The 19,589-nt window shown below is 37.7% G+C and overlaps 2 protein-coding genes across 2 annotated transcripts in view; one reads left to right on the plus strand and one right to left on the minus strand.

Annotated features, from left to right (window-relative positions):
• The window catches only part of LOC131975753 (trypsin-3), a 641,927-nt gene that overhangs the window by 590,712 nt on the left and 31,626 nt on the right, over window positions 1-19,589 (plus strand). The window lies entirely within an intron of this gene.
• LOC131975713 (uncharacterized) lies at window positions 229-18,028 on the minus strand. Its single transcript, XM_059338455.1, has 10 exons — window positions 17,973-18,028; window positions 16,411-16,942; window positions 13,619-14,128; window positions 8,052-11,521; window positions 7,280-7,544; window positions 5,123-5,323; window positions 4,093-4,185; window positions 3,788-3,974; window positions 2,820-3,027; window positions 229-2,727 (listed from the first exon to the last, which is right to left on the minus strand). Exons 2-10 carry the CDS (start codon window positions 16,892-16,894, stop codon window positions 1,474-1,476), a joined length of 6,672 nt encoding a protein of 2,223 aa, XP_059194438.1. The 5' UTR covers window positions 16,895-16,942; window positions 17,973-18,028; the 3' UTR covers window positions 229-1,473.

Genomic DNA, 19,589 nt, shown 5'->3' on the forward strand with positions numbered 1-19,589 from the left:
ACAGTATAAAAAACATGTCAATAATAACATGAATGATAGCTGAATTGCATTTGGAGTCTTCGTATTGTTAATGGCTTATTGGCTTACTGAGAAACTTAAATAGAACAGTGCTGTTGTAAATTCGTTTTTCTTTAATTTAATTTAACAAGTCGAAATGTCTAATGTGAAAAAACTTTGTTGTTAACATTTAATAGCAGGAAAACACAAAAACAACATAACAATGCATGGTATTTTTCATCTGTCTTTATTGTTTGTGAAATTCAATAAATAATGTTTAGCTTCAAAAAGCCAAAAACAGGCTCATCATGGAATGTAAATTCTCTGGGTAAATTAAATAGAAAAAAAAAATCAAGGTAACTGCAATGTCAAAATCATATTTGCAGCACAAGGAATATGGCTCTGTATATATATATATTTTACATTTCCTTCATGAAGGCAAATTTATTTTTACGCTCAATGACATAAAAAGCCACACCACAAAGCATTTGATTTTATTAAAAACTGCAGCACAAATAATTCATCAAAAGAATACTACTACCATTAAAAAGGCATCATGGACAAGTTGCATGGGCGGAGGAGATAATACTATTTTTTGATTAGCTGGAGTTCATACAACAAAATGACAGTTACATTTTAACCCATTGAAGCCTGGAAAGCGGATACGTTGTTTTGTAGTATTTGTATAAGCTCTCAAATACTTTTTGAATTTCATTTCTACCTGCTACAGAGCAAGGTTATAATAGTTTTGAATTTTTCATTAGTTTTAGTTTTAATTTCGTTGTCAATTTTTGTTTTCAAATTCAGTTAGTTTTAATTAGTTTTTAGAGTGAGTTTGCTAGTTTTGATTAGTTTTATTTTTTGGAAAATGCTTAGTTTTAGTTTAGTTTTTATTAGTTTTAGTGTTAGTTTTAGTTTAGTTTTTATTAGTTTTAGTTTTTTTGGAATGGGGTATTTGTTGAGTGCCAGATTCAATAAGGTCACAATAAATGTTGCCTTTATTTCCTTTGTCTGATCCATCTCAGCCCCAATAAGTTTACTAAGTCATAAAACCAGATAGATGAAATTGATTTCATATCAACCAAAAAGGTTTACGTATGAAAAAAGTTGACAAAGACTAAAACTAAGGACATTTTCACTATAATTTCAGTTAGTTTTGTAACCACAAAATACAGTTTCAGTTAGTTATCGTTTTTTATAAACTCTCATTTTTATTTCAGTTAACGAAAATGTGTTTTCAATTCTAGTTTTCGTTATTTCGTTAGTTTTCGTTAACTATAATAACCTTGTTACAGAGGCTGAAAAATCTATTATTTAGTAGAAGAGTTGACACTTTTTTTTTGAGAAATTTTTCCAGAATTTCCAGAAAATTAGAGGCTTATTTTAAAATCACCCAGCGTTGAAGTTTTTCAGGCCTCAATGGGTTAAACCAGAAAGGAACATGTGTAAAAAATAATGGGTGAACTGTAGTAGAAACTACTCTTTTCCCAAACTCCCTTGGTTATGGAAATTTAAAAAGCAGTTGTGGTTGCGTGAGATACAAAGAAAGACGCAGCACTTAAGGCAAAGCACTCGAGATGTTCTCTGACAGTCTCCATAGCGACACCTGCCTCCTTCTGCCTCCCCGAGCTGCTCGGGCCAGTGGCCTGACCCATCGTACCGCGTGGCTGCATCTGGCAGAGGACTCTCCACCACCAGGCTGGGAGTTGGGGGTTTATTTGCTGCAGGAGCTTTCTCTTTAGGGGGCTGAGGGGGAGCAGAGTCCTGGGTGTCAGCGCCGCTGGAGAGGATCAGAACCTTGGACACTTCCAGTCTGAAGGCCATGAGAGTCAAAGGTGCAGATGCTGCCCTGTGGTGCTTCCTGTACAGGAGCCAGGAGTTAACCAGAGCCAGGTCCGTCAGGTACCAGAGCACGGCTTGAGGCCAGCAGGTCGGGGCGGAGGCAGTGAGAGGGATGGAGTAAAGTTTCTGCAGATCTCTGTTGAGACGAGCAGACATCTGAGCTTTCTCGAAGTTGTCGGTGAGGGACGCCATGTTCCTCTGGCCGTTCCCTGCGGTAGAAAGTATGAAGCCGCAGTGTGATCTGCGTAGCATCAGCTTCCCGTCGGAGCTCACGAACTCGTCTCCGATCTGTCCTCGGGCCCCTCCGACCCGTCCTGCACCGTGGACCCCAGCCACTAACAGCCGCTCCAGCATAGCCGGGGTGGAGAGCTCCTGCTTGCAAAGAAACACCATGCTGCCTTTGGGGACCATTTTTTCTACAGCATCTTCTTTGCCGGACTGACCCAACTTCAGATCCACATGTAAGAGCAAACCGCCGAATCCAATTAATGTTGTGCAATAAAGAGACAGAGTCTTATTGTGCGTTTTCCCCGTCAAAGGAAGTGGATATTGGTCAACTGCATAATCATCCCCCTCTTGTCTCAGTGACTGGCAGCCTGCTTTGAAACGGGACAATAATGGCCGAGCTTTCCACAGAGGGTCGGTCTGTGTTTCTGAGCTGTTTGTTACATGCTGACAGGTTTCACTTGGCATGCTTGGAAGAGTTTCACCTTGTTGTGCATTTTGAGAGTCACTATGATGTCTTCTTGTCTGAACATTACCGTCGACTGGATCCTTCGGGGCAAGCTTCAACATGCGACACAGCTGCAGGAAACGGGGAAGTGGCATGGCATCAGCAATCAAAGGCACCTTAGTCAAGTCCTCCCAGTAGAGCCTCGGACTGGGAAACTGAAAAAAAAACAAGAGACCAAATAAACTTTTAGTGGTTGTGCGTCTGACTAACAGAACCAAATAAACATCCAAAAAAACAGAGCACAAACCTTTAAAGTTCCCATTGCAATGTGGATCCCAACAAACTGCGCTGCCTCTTTGGCTGTTACAGGTTTGGGCATGTTGGACTGTTTATTTGTGCAATTAGCAATTTCTACCCAGGTATCCCAACCAAAATACTTGGAGAAGTAGTCGATGGGCTGTTTGGGCCTGATTTCCTCTCTTGGTGTTTGGAGTTGACTTGCTGAAGTTGGCAAACTTCAAAGGGAGAAACAGGAAGAAAAAGGAATAAACAAACATGTTAATCTCCAAAATCTTGAATCGTGCCCTAAACCAGGGGTGTCAAACTCTGGAGGCAATACCAAATTATTATATTATTATTGTAAATTAATGGCATTGATGTGTTTTTTATTTGAAATTTGATTTTGCATGTCTGCACTATTTAGTTATATATTGTATGTTTATAAGTGTTGCTGGTTCCATAATTAATGTTAAAGCAAAACATGTTTGGTATATATTAAAAGGTTTATTTGTTCAATGTTGGCCCGCGATTTTATTCAAGTTTTAAATTTTGGCCCATTGTGTATTTGAGTTTGACACCCCTGGTCTAAACATTCCCAATGAAATATAATTTCCACACAGTATGACAAAATTATTGAATCTTAAAGGTATTCCATGCAGGATTTTCCTAAATCTTCACTTATGACGTACTAGAAGTGTTTGTGTTGTATTTTATTTTCATTTTGCCGTGTTCTGGACTTTTCTAGGTGTCACTCTTTGGGAATTATGCTATGATAAATGGTAGACACAACCCTTACAAAGCTCAAATATAGGAAGGTGAGGGCCAAGCGGACAAAGTTTTCCAAAACTCGAAAGGATCTGGGGAATGCTTTTCTCAAACAGGGGAGGAGGAGTTTGAATTTTGACACAATAAGCAGAATTTCCTGCATAGTATACCTTTCAGAAAAATGACAGAAACCTTTTATCTTTAGCAGTGCTCTGTGAAAATTCACTGTACTTTTGTGACGTTTCATCCGGCTGCCGAGAGCTGTGTGTTGGGTTCTTGTAGAAATAGGACATAATTTCTGCTTCAGAGTCCAGCTGAGGATCAGACAATTCACAACCATCCAAGTCCTCTTCATCAGAACTCTGCAGGAGAAAGTCCCGGAGCTCTGCTGGATGCTGCCACTCAGCGTCTGCCTCCACTGAAAAAAAGATTTCATACAGACAGGTTTATCAAGTATGATGAAGATTTTTAATAAGTGGCTTGAAGACGTTAAACAAGCAGATACAAACATGGCTCATTTTTAAATGAAAACAAACCTTGTCCCTCTGCAGAGTGACTGGCTCCTGGTTCTGACACAAGTCGTCTTCCTCTCATTTCTTGGTGGTCTGATGAAGAAAGGCTCCCTTCATCTGTTGTTAACAGATCAAACATAAACATCTTCCTATAATCATGGAAAAACACACTAAGATCCTTTATAACTCCCAGAATCAGAGGATGTGGTAATATGTCAGCTGGACATTTTCACATATTCTGGGAATGTCCTATAATTTCATTTTATTGGGAAGACATTATAGCAGCAATCAATTCAATAATCAATATGCAGCCTGATCTCAGTTTCAGTGTTATATACACTACTGGTCAAAAGTTTTAGAACACACCAACTTTTCCAGAATTTAATTGAAAATTATGCAGTTTAATGTCTCAGTGTACTCTGAAATGAATGCACATTTGCAACATTTAAAATTCTTTATTGAGCATGATAGTGTTTTGAAAGTAAAAAAAAGATTCAAAATCACATTTTATGTTGGACTAAAGGACTAAAAAAAGACACAAAATGACAAAAAAGACACCAAAAGACACAAAATGACTAAAACAAGACACAGAATGACCAAAAAAAGACACAAAATGACAAAAAAAGACACAAAATGACTAAAAAAAGACACAAAATGACCCAAAAGGCATCAAAACTATGAATGAACACATATGGAATTATGTACTTAACAAAAAAAGTGTGAAATAACTGAAAACATGTCTTGTATTTTAGATTCCTCAAAGTAACCACCCTTTGCTTACTAGAATATAAGACATGTTTTCAGTTATTTCACACTTTTTTTGTTAAGTACATAATTCCATATGTGTTCATTCATAGTTTTGATGAATTTACAATGTCAATAGTCATGAAAATAAAGGAAACGCATTGAATGAGAAGGTGTGTCCAAACTTTTGGCCTGTACTGTATGTTTGTGTTTTGTTTTTTCAATGAAAAGTGAAAGTTTAAAAAACCCCAAAACATCTTCCTATAATCTTTGGTCAAGAGAGATATCACTAGAAAAGACAACTACTTACTTGTAACACTATCTGCTGCTTGATGTTCTGTCTGCTGGGCTTCACTGGATGCCCCCGCTGGTAAATTCCCAGTGTTGGTCTGAGCAGCAGCTCCCAGTAAAACCTCCCTGTCCTCCTCCTTCACTGGGTAGAAGATGCACTGGTTGGCGTTGAATTCAGGGCTGATACGACGCTCACTTGTTGTCTCCCAACTCTCCATTACTGAAAGTGAAAAGCCAAAAACATGAATCTCTGAAAAGATAAAACCCTCAATGATTCACAGGCTGTCAATAAGTGCATTTTCCAACACATATATGTAATCTTCACCCAACAAAGTTCAAGCTAGTAGGTGACTAGGTCAGCTGAAAAATAGTAAAAAAATTTTTTCGAACTTCTCTTTATTGGGTTTTTTTTCTTTCGTTCACATACAAAAATAAAGAATGTACATGTTTATTTATGCTTAAAATCAACATGTTATGAGAAGGTGGGCCCCAGTTACAGACTATATTGCTTAAGACTCTTATACACTATTATTATCTAAATTAGCCCTTTTTATTTATTTATTTATTATAATTTTTTTCTTTTTTTTGGAATACAGAACCAGATAAAATATGTGTAATACCCTTTACAGTGCCATTTGTGTGACAGATGAAACCCAATCTCAAGATGTTTTGATTTGTTTTCCTTTGTGATGTTAATTGTCTGTAAATGTGCATAAAGGCAATAAAGTTAAAAAAAAAAAAAAAATCAACACGAAAGAACAGAATGATAGTAGAAAAATAAAAGCAATAAAAAAAACACAAAACAAAAAACAAAACAAAACAAAACAAAAAACCTAGGTGGAGTCAAATCAAATATCAAAACAAAAATAAGGTTTACAAATAAAATAGATTTAAATATTAATAATACAACTCCGAGGATGTCAAGTTTTCCAAAATTTACATTTGTCAATTTTTCATGGGGTTATATTTAGTATAATAATCCATAAATGGCTGCCATACTGTGTAAAAGGTATCCGTCTTACCTCTCAGGGTGAATTTTATTTTTATTTTTTTTAATGTTTCATTATATCATTCATTAAAGTTTGATAGACTGATAGGAGGATTTTTTTGTTTCCAGTTCAGCAGAATTATTCTTCTCGCTAACAGTGTCACAAAACAAATCACATTCTTCTGGTTGTTTGACAAAGACAGAGAGCTCCCTGGCAGCTGAGCCCAAAAATAGTTAATTTTAATACAATAAAGCTCCTATCTTTGTCTAAGACAGGGGGGGGCAATTCATTTTCCCAAGGGGCCACATGACCAATACCACGAAGGTTGCAGGGGCCGGACCAAAACTCTGAACTAAATTCTGCTCAATATTAATGTAATCGCTTTATAAAATACAGTAAATTATCTGGTTTTGAGCTGCTACTGATAGGAATACATGTTATGATAAGACTGTTAATGTGGAGTAAATCAAATGTAGCAGTAAAAAGTAGTAAATACTCCAATCACTATATCACTATTCCATTTATTTTAAACACAACTGTAAATGACCTTTAGCAAGGTTCATATTTATGTTTTTGTATTACAAAGCTTGTTTTTTCATGTTTGTACATTTTCAAGGTGTTTTACAATGTTGTGATGCTTTTATTTTTAAAAGGTGTCGTCCAGTGTAAAACGGGTGCTTTAATTTTGAAAGGTAGTGACAGGAAATAACAGGTGGAACGGTTAAATGAAAAAATGAACGGTAAATAATAACGAGTGCGTAGTAATTCATATAAAGTTGATATAAAGTATGAAAAAGGCTTCTATAGTGGCTGACTGACAGGACACAAGGTTTGTTAAAGTTTATTTTATTCTGTCATATATATTAGTGGCTATATTTGTTGTCTTAACTATTGTAAAAGTGCTTGTTAGCTCTAATGATAATGTTTGCTATTTTTTTCAAAATAAAAGCACTGCGGTTATATTGATTTCTAATTTCTGGGTAACCTCACGCGGGCCGCCCATTGCCCAGGTCTGCTCTAAGATGATCATATTTGTGCATAATCGCTTCCAGTCTTAATGCTTTTCTAAGTTTAGCTGAATTAATTCCCCGTCTACAGCTCCACACCAAATGCAAAGACAACGATCTTCTTTCTCTCAGGAAGGAAAAGCAAATAAAAGTGTTTCCCAAAAAATTCCCAATACTTACATGGACTAGAGGTGTTTTCAGCGTTGACCGGCTCCACATTCCACCTGATGTGTCCGCTGCCCTGCGCCGCCTCATTCAGCACCAGGCTGCGCTCCTCTTTCACCAGAACGCTCCTTATATCACGATGCTGCTGCGGCTGCACACCTGCACTTTGTCTGTTTCCACAGGCGGGGGCAACCAGTGGATCTGAGATATTCTCTTCTACCTTGATTTCCTGCCTCCCAGTGGCTTCATTCTCAGCATTCATGCTGTCCAAACCCTGGAACTACAACAAATGCTGCATGTTAAACTCATTACTCATTGTTATGCTGCGTTCATACCAAAAGCAAAGCCTCACATTATATTTGTTTTGCTACAACAAACATTACATTACATTACATGTCATTTAGCAGACGCTTTTGTCCAAAGCGACTTACAATAAGTGCATTCAACCTGATGGTACTAGACACAGACCACAGGAATCAAGTAAGTACAGAACTTTAAGAGCTAACTGTCATCGCTAAAAGGAGTGCTATATTTTAGAGAAGAAAAGAAGAGAAAAGAATAAGAGCATTTTTTTTTTTCAAAAATCAAAAGGACACCAAATGCAATCTAAAGTGTGAATTCATGCTTTGTCAGGTCTTTCTGCAAGACGACAAGCACTTTTAAATGTTTGTTTTCTGAGGATCGGCTGGTTTTCACCCAGCACAAATTTTTGTTTTGCTCTGTGTTTGGTTTGAACGTGTATTATTTTATTATTTTATGGAATTTATTGATACACCTGGCATCTCACCTGGCTGTGATTGTCCCTCACCGTCATCAGGCTCGGCTCCTTGTCAGCAGTCGCTCTCTGTCTGCTGTTGAGGACCTTTTCAAGTATAATACCTGGAGACTGGTCAGCATCCCGGTCATGTTCCTCTACATTCGTCGCCTCCCCAACACTCGATGACTGCAGCTGAAACAGAAGCTGTTCTCCAGGAGATTCTTCTAATGTAGAGGGCACCAATGCTGCAGCAGCAGCAGCTGTGTTGGTCTCCAGCTGTGAAGATTTCTTTGTGCCGGTCTCACCGTCGTCATTCACTTCTGAATCAGAGCCGATGGGACGCCTTTCATAAAGTACCTGACATTCATCCTGTTCTTTCTCCGATTCTGTTCCTCTGATTGTATCTCCGACTGAAACTCTCTTTGACATCGTGTCCCGTTTCAGACGTCCCGCTCCTCTTCTCCTGCCCCTTATAGCGTTCCTCAGAACTGCCCCTTTCCCTCCTTCTTTCTTCCTCTGGACTAACAGTTCTTCCTCCTCCTCTTTGATCTCCACTTGATGAGTGGAGCATGACACAGTGTGTGAAGTTCGACTGGTACCAGATGATGTTTCATCACTAACTTGCGCAGGAAGTTTGTCAGTGATTCCACCCTCAGAGTTGCAGGCATTTGATTCATTTTGAGGAACAGTGTCTCCATGAGAGGTTGGTTCATCTCTCTCATTCTGCTCCCCGACAGTCACTAAATCCACCTCGAGAAGTAAATCCTCTTTAATGTCTTCATCCATGGTTCCCTGGACTTCAGATTCTAAGTGATTGCTCTGGGCTCCTTCTTCTTGCTTGTCCTCATCTGATGCTAAAGGCTTTCCTGTCTCCAAACTCTTTATCCCAACAGAGGTATTTAAAGGAGATTCAGATGAAGAGGTCTCACTGGCTTTGATTTGATCCGATGGCGAGTGAATCTCTGACAAAGATTGATCACCTGCTCCTGTTTTACTTCCAGTCTTATTTTCATCTGCACCGATTTTGACATCTAAGGGAGAAACGGGTAACGACGGCGATGGGATCAAAGCTGGAAAAGAGACACTTCGCTCTCTTTCCTCCACCGCCATTTCAGGTTCAGTATCCCAGTCGGTAGCAGCGTTCATCACCTCAACCACCTTATCGTGCTGTTTGGGAAGCTGATAAAGATCCGACTGGGAGACGCCTTCGAAGATGTTCCCATTGGTGTATGTGAGACCAGGACTCTCTACGATGTGCACCGTCTTGTGCTTCTGAAGGGATGCAACTTCACTAAACCTCTCGCCGCAATCCTTACACTCTAAGGCACGCTTGGAATGAGAAGTTATCACTCCTTCAGTCTCCACTTTTGAGGAGGCTTTACGTTTCCTGGTGGTCTTTGGCTTGGCGGGCAGCGTCTCAGGTGACTGATGAGGAACCTGTAGCGAGGACAACAATGAAAGACCTTTCTGGGTTTTTTTGGTTCTTCCTCCTTTTTTCTTCTCCTCTGCTGTGAGATTATTTGTAGACTCGCTTGTTGAGTGTTTGAGTTTGTCTTTGTTCTGTTGGGACATTGTTTGGGCCTCATGAGTTGAAGCCTTTGAAGGGTCTAACTTGTAAACTTTCAGTTGCGGCTGTTTATGACCTTTCAGTAGAAGCAGAACATCTTGTGTCACATGTGGTCCAGGCGTGTCTGCTGAGGCTGGTTTCGTGTTGACATTTTCTTCTTTTGCCATGTTTTTCTTTCGCTCCCCATCCTTTGCAGTCTTGGGCTGAACTTTTTGCTTTATTTTGGTTTGTTTTTTCTTTTTAAATACAGGTGAGGCTACCGTTTTGTGCATCACACCCTCCCTGGCTACTTCTTTATGCTTTTTCATTTTAGTTTTTCTTGTATCCTCTTTGAGTGGTTGCACCTCTGGCTCCTTGGTTGATGAAGGGCATTTTATTTTAGCAGCAGATTCCAAATGCCCCGCTTTCGTGTCCCTTTTCCCCTTTCTTCCCTTCTTCTGTGATGGTACGTTTTTCTCTGAGAGATTTGTTTGTGGTGTTTTACCTCTTATCACTTCTTTCTGTGTTGGCTGACGCTGCTGTGACGGCTTCTTCTGCCTCTTGTTCTTCATGTCTTTGGTTTGTGGACCAAATTTAACAACAAGGTGAGACTTCCTTGTCCTTTGCCGTTTGGCTGCTCGGGCATCCATTTGAAAATCATCATAAAAGATGTACGCACTAGTCGGCTTTCTTTTCCGAACTTTCACTAGTTCTTGAGCTGACATTACATTGACTGGAACCTCTGACGTCTTTGACGTCCGCTTGGTCTGTGAGTGTGATGGAACCTCTTCCTGAGGAAGTGGATTCTCTACTTCAGACGGGTTCAGTTGTTCCTGACCTTCCTTGCTTTCTATTAGCAATTTTTCAGATGGTTCTTGTTCTGATTGTTCCTGTGTTTCTTGTGGTGCGGCTTCATCCATCACATCCTGATCTAGAGGAACTGTATGCACCTGTGGATCAACCAGTTTACTTTCAGATTGACTTGGAGTCTGTGTGAGTGTGTCTGGTGGAACTAAAGGACAAGAAGTAAGGCCTGCTTGTAAAGATGTCAGCTCCAGCTCAACTGTAGTCATTAGTGGTGGATCTGACAGGCTGCTCTCATCTAAAACAGTCTGATCTGACGTCTTCTCCTCCTCAGTGATTGGGGCCAGGTCAGAGGACGGGATTTCATTTTCTGGGACCGTTTGGGTTTGTGATTGTTCCAGCTCAACCGTTGGTATCAGTTCTAATATGACTGTTTGCTCCAGGTTTTGCTCTTCTTCACTCTGATAAACTATTTGATCCACAGGATCAGACTGAATTGTAGTAATATCGGGGTGGTGAAGGATCTGATGCATCACCTCTCCCTCTGTATGATCAGCCGGAACAAGTGTTAGCTCTATGTTTTCATCTGCTGCTATGTGGGAACCCAGTTCTGAGAAAGAGGGATTTTCCAATTGTCCATCTGGTGTAATAGGTTCCAGTATGATGGTTTGCTCCATTGCATCACATGTGTTGTTTAAATGGTCCAGTTCAACTATCTTAGATTCAGTCTCTTTCAGTCCGATAAAGTCTATCTGCGGTGGACTTAGATTCAAATTCACTGTTTCTGCCAGTTGTGGTATCTGCTGCACCTCCAGTGGCGGGGCATGAGGCGGCACCTGCCCCAGGATGACTACCTGGTTTACTTTCTGCACATTTCCCAAAGATTCAATAAGTCTGCGAATTTGCTCTGTGTCTATATTGGCATCAACTTTTTGCAGGGGTCCATTGGGCTCCACTTGTAGCAGTGCAGGTTGGGAAATAGATATTGGAGTGATGATGGGTGTGCTCTGTTTCACCTGCAGTCCAGCAGAAAGAGCCTTACTGGCTGCAGCAGATAAATTGTGCTTCGTTTTTAAGTGATGTAGACGCGTCTTGGTACTCTTGAAAGTGGCCTTGCATACAGAACAAGGATACTTCACTGTAGGAGCACCTGAAGACAAAAAAAGAAGAACAGTTGTGATGCATTATTGCATTATTATTGATGTAATATTCCATATAATGCACAGCACAAGCTACCAGACAGATACAACTTGTTTTCTAGAGTGATATCTGTAAGAGCCATTTTGCTTTGATTGTTTATTTGTTTGTTTGTTTGTTTGTTTGCACCACCCACCACCGGGTGGAGAAGAGCGCTCATTATGGATTCTGAGGTCATGAGTTAATATAAGGCACCGTGTATGACTAATTTGTGGTGAGGTGCCTGAGAGGCACACAGTTTTTTGGCCGCAGAAATGTGATGTATACGTTGGAAATATACGTTTATTTGTTTAAGAAAGAAGTATATATTTGTTTGGAAACATTATAATAAACTGAGTTAATGGATATACGTCAAGTGGACATTTCATTTGTGCGCGTAAAATACTATAAACGGGATCTCATCATAATAGTGGCATCTTTTTTGAGTAGCAATCGGGTCACTACAATATCAGTTTAAAAAATGCACTGATATACAATTTAGAGGCAAAAGAAGAAAGAGGACAATAATATTTTCAATAATATTTTTTTTCTTTAAATTGTTTTTTCTAATGCAACAGCAATATTAAGATCTTTCACCATCCCTAGAATTAAGAAAACTTTAAAATGTAATTCAATCCACTGGACAATTTAGAAAAATAAACAAAAGAAAAAAAAGAAAAAAAAACGTGAGAAAGGGGACTTTTTTAAAAAGCACATATTGGCTGCAAAAACATCAAAAATAATTTCACATTCTACATATTATACTAATCTAAATTAAGCACTTAGAACCTCTGTTTATATATCATGCATCCCAAATAATCAAAAAAAATTACCAAAAAAAACTTTATGCTGAGTCAGCAGGTAAAATGTTGATCATGTCCACCCTCTTTGTTTAGTCCAGCTTACACTGATGGGAATGTTATTAATTCTAAAGTATTTATTCATAAACCATGATCCGGACAAATTAAAATTTTGACCTGATGATGGCGCTACATTACAAGTTATGGGATTAACCACCTGATTGCAATTTATTCTGCTGGGGAAACATTAATGTCTGTATCAAATTTCATAACAATCCATTTAATAGTCGTGAAGATATTTCTCTTACAACTTCAGACTCGTGGCAGGCAGAAGTTGTGGACGAACCACATGACAAACTAACATTGTCATCCCTCGAGCCATGTTGGCAGCACAGCTGAAATCATGTTGATATTTTAATTTTGTAAAATGATAAGACATCCATAAACTACAGTGGCCCTGAAGTGCAAATCACAACGGCAAATCAAAAAACACAACAACAAATCAGAAAACACAACGACAAATCAAAAAACACAACGACAAATCAGAAAACACAACAACAAAACAGAGAACACAACGACAAATAAAAAAACACAACAACAAATCAGAAAACACAACAACAAATCAGAAAACACAACGACAAATCAAAAAAACACTACGGACCACCAGCCTATACAGTGACTATGATTTGTTGTTGTGTTTTCTGATTTGTTGTTGTGTTTTCTGTTTTGTTGTTGTGTTTTCTGATTTGTCGTTGTTTTTTGATTTGTCGTTGTGTTTTCTGATTTGTTGTTGTTTCTTGATTTGTCGTTGTGTTTTCTGTTTTGTTGTTGTGTTTATTGATTTGTTGTTGTGTTTTCTGATTTGTTGTTGTGTTTCTTGATTTGTCGTTGTGTTTTTTGATTTGTTGTTGTTTTTTATTTGCCATTGTGTTTTTTGATTTGCTGTGGTGTTTTCTGTTTTGTTGTTATGTTTCTTGATTTGTTGTTGTGTTTCTTGATTTGTTGTTGTGTTTTCTGTTTTGTTGTTGTGTTTTCTGATTTGTCGTTGTGTTTTCTGATTTCTTGTTGTGTTTGTCGTTGTGTTTTCTGATTTGTTGTTGCGTTTCTTGATTTGTTGTTGTGTTTTCTGTTTTGCTGTTGTGTTTCCTGATTTGTTGTTGTGTTTCTTGATTTGCCGTTGTGTTTTCTGTCTTGTTGTTGTGTTTTGATTTGTTGTTGTGTTTCTTGATTTGTTGTTGTGATAAATCATAATAAACAGACATTTTTCTTACCTTCATCTTTCTTCAGTTGTGCTCTAGCCGTGGTGTCCCCCTCCTCTCCTCCAGCCTCCAGTGAGTGTGACACCATGTGTTTCTGCAAAGCTTTTGACATGGTGAATCTTTTCCCACACTCCTTGCACACGTACGGCCTCTCCCCGGTGTGAACGCGCCGGTGATACTTCAGTAACGTCATTGTTTTGCACGGTTTGCCACAGTCAGTGCAGGCGTAACCGTCCTGGCCAAAATGTACTTTCTTGTGGTGGGTGAGCTCTGAGGACTTGTTGAAGGCCTGGCTGCAGATCGGACACTTGAAGGGTTTCTTCTCTGTGTGGGCTTTCTGGTGGACCAGGAGCTCTGTGGAGTTTGTGAAGTGTCGGTCACAAACGTAACAGGTGAAATGTGCGTTCCTCAGGATGCACTGTTCATATTCTGCTGGGTGGCTCAACTTCAGGTGACGCACTTTACTCTTGTGATCGCTGAAGATTATATGGCACTCGCTGCACTGCAGGGAGAGATGAGCAGCTGGAGAGAAAAAAGAGCACATGTATATACAACAAGGTTATTATAGTTAACGAAAACTAACGTAATAAGGAAAACTAGAATTGAAAAAACATTTTCGTTAACTGAAATAAAAATAAAAACTAGAGTTTTTAAAAAACGATAACTAACTGGAACTGTATTGTGTGGTTACAAAACTAACTAAAACTAACTAAAATTATAGTGAAAATGTCCTTAGTTTTCGTCTTTGGCAATTTTTTTCATACGTAAACCTTTTTGATTGATATGAAATCTATTTCATCTATCTGGTTTTAGGAAATAAAAGCAAAATTTATCGTGACCTTTCTGAATCTAAAACCCAACAAATACCCCATTACAAAAAAACTAAAACTAACTAAAACTAATAAAAACTAAACTAAAACTAAGCATTTTCCAAAAAATTTAAACTAATTAAAACTAGCAAACTCACTCTAAAAACTAATTAAAACTAACTGAATTTAAAAACCAAAAATGACAACAACAAAATAACAAATTAAAACTGAAACTAATGAAAAATCCAAAACTAACTTTTTTCATTCATAATTCAGTGTTTCTATTAGAACATGCAACACATGGTAAATATGTTTACTGAGACTGGGATGTTTACACTAGAACCAAAATTCAAAACACCCAGAACTGTAAGAGTTAATAACATTATTGGGGCTGAGATGATAAACCAAAGGAAATAAAGGAAACATTTATTATGACATCTTTGAATCTGGCACCCAACATATAGCCCATTACAAAAAAACTAAAACTAACACTAAAACTAATAAAAACTAAACTAAAACTAAGCATTTTCAAAAAATAAAAACTAAACTAAAACTAGAAAACTCACTCTAAAAACTAACTAAAACTAACTGAATTTGAAGACAAAAATTCACAACGAAATTAAAACTAAAACTAATGAAAAATCCAAAACTATTATAACCTTGATATACAATCATATACTTGGAAAAGAGACAAATATTCATAGAAAGTATAGAAGCTTGCAAAATAAAAACAAGGAAGCCCTGGAGGCCCCTTCATTTAGTAAACAACATACAACAAATACAGTTTTGTCTGGGAAAAATAGTGAAAAGAGACCCTACCTCTCCACCTTTTGCTTCTCCTAACTTCTCATTACATCTTGTAAAACTACTATCACAATAATATCCGTGTACAGTATTGTGTATTTAACCTAAAACAACAGTAATTAACATGCCCCTGTAGAAATAGACTACTGTATTAACAGTGACATCACAAAATAAGCTGGGATTTGAGAAAACACTGAACCTCTGAAGTACAAAATGTGATTTAAAGTACCATTATATTTTAATTTTCATAATGGAGAGTTTGTAGTACTAAATCAATAATAAACACATCTCTCACTCCCCACTGGCCCATAAAAACATTTATAAAAAGTAATTTCTACCATCTGCAGTCGCTATACTAAATAGTGGCCGGTAACACTGTACCCCACATCATTCTTTTTATTGATGTTGTGTTTTTACTGAAGTGTTGTTGTTTTATCTCACTTCATGTAATTGTTGTGTGTTTTGCATGAATTTTTACAGAGGTGGAAGAAGTATTCAGATCCCTTACTTAAGTAAAAGTACCAATACCACACTGTGAAATTACTCCACTACAAGTAAAAGTCTCAAAAGTCTGCATTCAAAACTTACTTCAGTAAAAGTACAAAAGTATCAGCATCAAAATGTACTTAAAGTATCAAAAGTAAAAGTACTCGTTTTGCAGAATGACCCCACTCAGATTGTTAAATATATTCTCAATATATGATTTGATGATTATTATTGATGCATTTATATAAGCAGCATTTTATTTTCTCAAGGTAGGGCTCATTTTAACTATTAAATATGTTTTTATGAGGTCTAATTTAGAAAATGTCACTTTAAACTTTAAACCGATCATGTTTTTCATGTTAAATCCCGATCTGAAAAGTAACTAAAGCTGCTGGCTATATGTAGTGGAGTAAAAAGTACAACATTTGCCTCTAAATGTAGTGGAGTAGAAGTATAAAGTTACATAAAATGGAAATACTCAAGTAAAGTACAAGTACCTCAAAATTTTACTTAAGTACAGTACTTGAGTAAATGTACTTAGTTACATTCCACCACTGAATTTTTATAGCCGCGTCGAAAGACAAATTTCTGCTCTGTTAAACAGACAATAAAGATATATTCTATTCTATTCTATTCTATTCTCCCAGCTTGGTTAATAAAGGTATAACATATAATAACAACACACATACAAGGTAAAATACTCACATGTGAGAGGCATAACCAGCGGTTTGGACATGTCCATCTTCAGAGGATCTACCATGGCCTTCTTGGAAGGAACATATTTCCTCCCATCAATTCTGCCTTTATCCTGTTTATTTGCCTTTTTCTGATCACAAACAGGATTTGCATTTGTGTCAGGTACTGGTTCTGTGGGGGCATTTGGCTTTGAAGCAGAATCTGTGTCCATCCCTGCAGTGTTAGCTGGTGTCTGACCTGCAGGATCACTGTCCGCTACCTGTGTTTCTGCCACACCTGCAGGTGTTTTTTCTGTTTGTACCCCTGTCCCATTTTCCTGTGGCGTGACAAGTGTTTCAGTCCCAACAGCAGCAGCTGATTCATTCCCTTTTTCTTCTTGTGCATCTGGTTCTCTCTGTGCTGGCTGAGCTTCTCTCTCGTGGTCCACTGGTTGCTCTGTGGTTGCTGTGGTCACTGGGTTTGGCCCGTTTTTGGACTGGGTCGGACTCTGCATGGCTGCTTGCCTCTCTTGGCTTCTCACAATGCACTTGTTCCTATGTTTCTATGAAATCACACAGAATGACTGTTAATTACACAGGCACTTTCATTCTTCTTTACGAACCGAAAAAAAATAAACAACATAAACTACAACAGCGTAGGCTAGATGCATATACATATTCATACACGTAAACTCACATAGACACCATTAAACAGATGTACATAAACATATAAACATTTACACACATACAGTATATAAAGCCCTATACATATACATGCCCCGTTTAAGTAATAAGATAGAAATAAGAACCAGTTAACTTAATATTCAATATGCATTTCCTTATATTATTTTGGTTCAGAAAAAAAAGGGAGTAGGCTGAAGTATAAAATACTTCTCTAGGCCTCTCCCCTGATGCTCAACACTTCAAAAATAAGAAATTATATCTCTCTATAAAGCCACCTAATGTCAAATAAATATGCATTATTATTATTATAATTATTTATTTACTTATTTTCTTATTAGTCAACCATAGTATATCAAACAACTTAGATCTGAGAATTTCTATTACTCCCGCAACAACATATTCATGAATACTTACTGAAGATAACCCACCAAACTAAGTAATGCTGCATAATCCAAACGTATTTAACTACTTTATTAAGCACTATTAGTTTTTAAGCAGTGCTGTTTTTTGCAGGCGACAGCTGGGAGGACTGAATGAATGGGGTTAAAGCATTTGTATTACAAAAGAAGACTGGCGGACATGGAGGCAGCCGTTGGAGGCTGGTGTATAACCAAAGACTGAACCCTTTAATTTGCATGAATAGTAAACAAATAGCATGCTTTAACATGCTGGTAAATGTCTTTAACTACCCCTCTGTAATCAGAAGCACAGATACACTGATAATGGTAGCCCAGTTAGCTTCAATTCATGAATTTGCGGTGAGATAGGACTGCAAATGTAAGCATTTCTGCCCGCTCCAAGGCTGTAAATCCTAAATATTTGACCTGACTGTGTACCTATAAGGTCTAGCCCTCCACACAGACTCTAGTCTAGCTGTCGGGATGCAGGAGGATGGAGATTTAAGGTTACCTAGGCTGACTTGTCCGCCCAAACATATCCGCGTCGTTCCGCACAAAGCCAACACAGACGAGCTGCAGACATCGTGACGTCACGTCTGACAAGAGCCGCAGAGGGGTCATGGGAGTTGTGGTTTTTTACCACAATCAGCCTGCCACTCAGCCAGGACACCCAGGAGCGTTGAGTACTGACTTTGGAATATTTATCACATGTTTCAAATACATTTAGAGACAAATACAACAGGAAGAACGATTCCGTCTGGAGTCAAGTCAATTGTATTCAACTAAAAAATATCCAGGCCTTTTCTTAAACCCTTAGAAACAGGCAGAGGTGGAAAGTAACTAAGTACATTTACTCAAGTACTGTACTTAAGTACAATTTTAAGGTACTTTTACTTTACTTAGTATTTCCATTTTATGTCACTTCATACTTTTACTCCACTACATTTTGAGGCAAATATTGTACTTTTTACTCCACTACATTTAGCTGACAGCTTTAGTTACTTTTCACGTCCAGATTTAACATAAAGAAATATGATCAATTTAAAGTGATAAGACTTTTTACAAATCAAATATTATAACAGTAGATAGATAGATTACTTTATTCATCCCCGAAGGGAAATTTGGTTGTCACAGCAGTCCGGTATATTAAGTTATTAAATGAGCCCTGTCTTTTCAAAATGAAAACACTTCTTACATAAATGCATCAATGCAAATAATGTTATAGTATATTTAGAATATATCAAACAATCTGAGTGGATTCATTCTGCATAACGAGTACTTTTACTTTTGATTGCCTACTTTAAGTACATTTTGATGCTGATACTTATGTACTTTTACTTCAGTAAGGTTTGAATGCAGGACTTTTACTTGTAGTGGAGTAATTTCACAGAGTAGTATTAGTACTTTTACTTAAGTAAAGGACCTGAATACTTCTTCCACCTCTGGAAACAGGTTATATTTAACAGGGTCATTTCAGGGTAGAAATTAAACAGTAGTTGGAGCAATACATACAGAGGTGACAAAATTTTGATGACAAAGGAAAAACCTGGATAAACAAGTGGAGGAACATAACAAATGAATATTGAACTGACATGCTAAACTGTGTTGTCCACTATTATAAAAATACCCAATGAGAATATCTTTTAGAATAATCCCTCAAGCAGAGTACAGTCTTTTAGAATCAATGTCAGGATGAACTGAAGCTGTTCCGTGGCGGCCCAACATCTTACTGAGACACTTCATTCCCTTCAATTTGTCCCTCATCTGTATGTTCGGCTTCAGCTCTTTACATATATATGTTTTTAATCCCATAAGGTAATTTGTTATAGACAGTAAAATATTAAAAAGAAAAGAAGATGGAGAAACATAAAAAATAGAGGTATGTGCGTCATTAAAAAAATAACTATACCTGTACAGAAGGGAAGAAAAAACAAAATGAGATTTACACCCTTTATACATATGTGTTTGTTCAGATGGACATGTGTAGAGATGTATTGACATTATGTATGTATGTATGTATGTATGCACATTCGTTGGTTTTAAATCTAAAATAAAATCTAATGGCTTAAATCCACACAATCATGCACCTACTAACTATAAACTCAAACATTAGCTCACTATTTTGCAA

The sequence above is a fragment of the Centropristis striata genome, chromosome 8 (genome assembly GCF_030273125.1).
Source record: "Centropristis striata isolate RG_2023a ecotype Rhode Island chromosome 8, C.striata_1.0, whole genome shotgun sequence".
NCBI lineage: Eukaryota > Metazoa > Chordata > Actinopteri > Perciformes > Serranidae > Centropristis > Centropristis striata.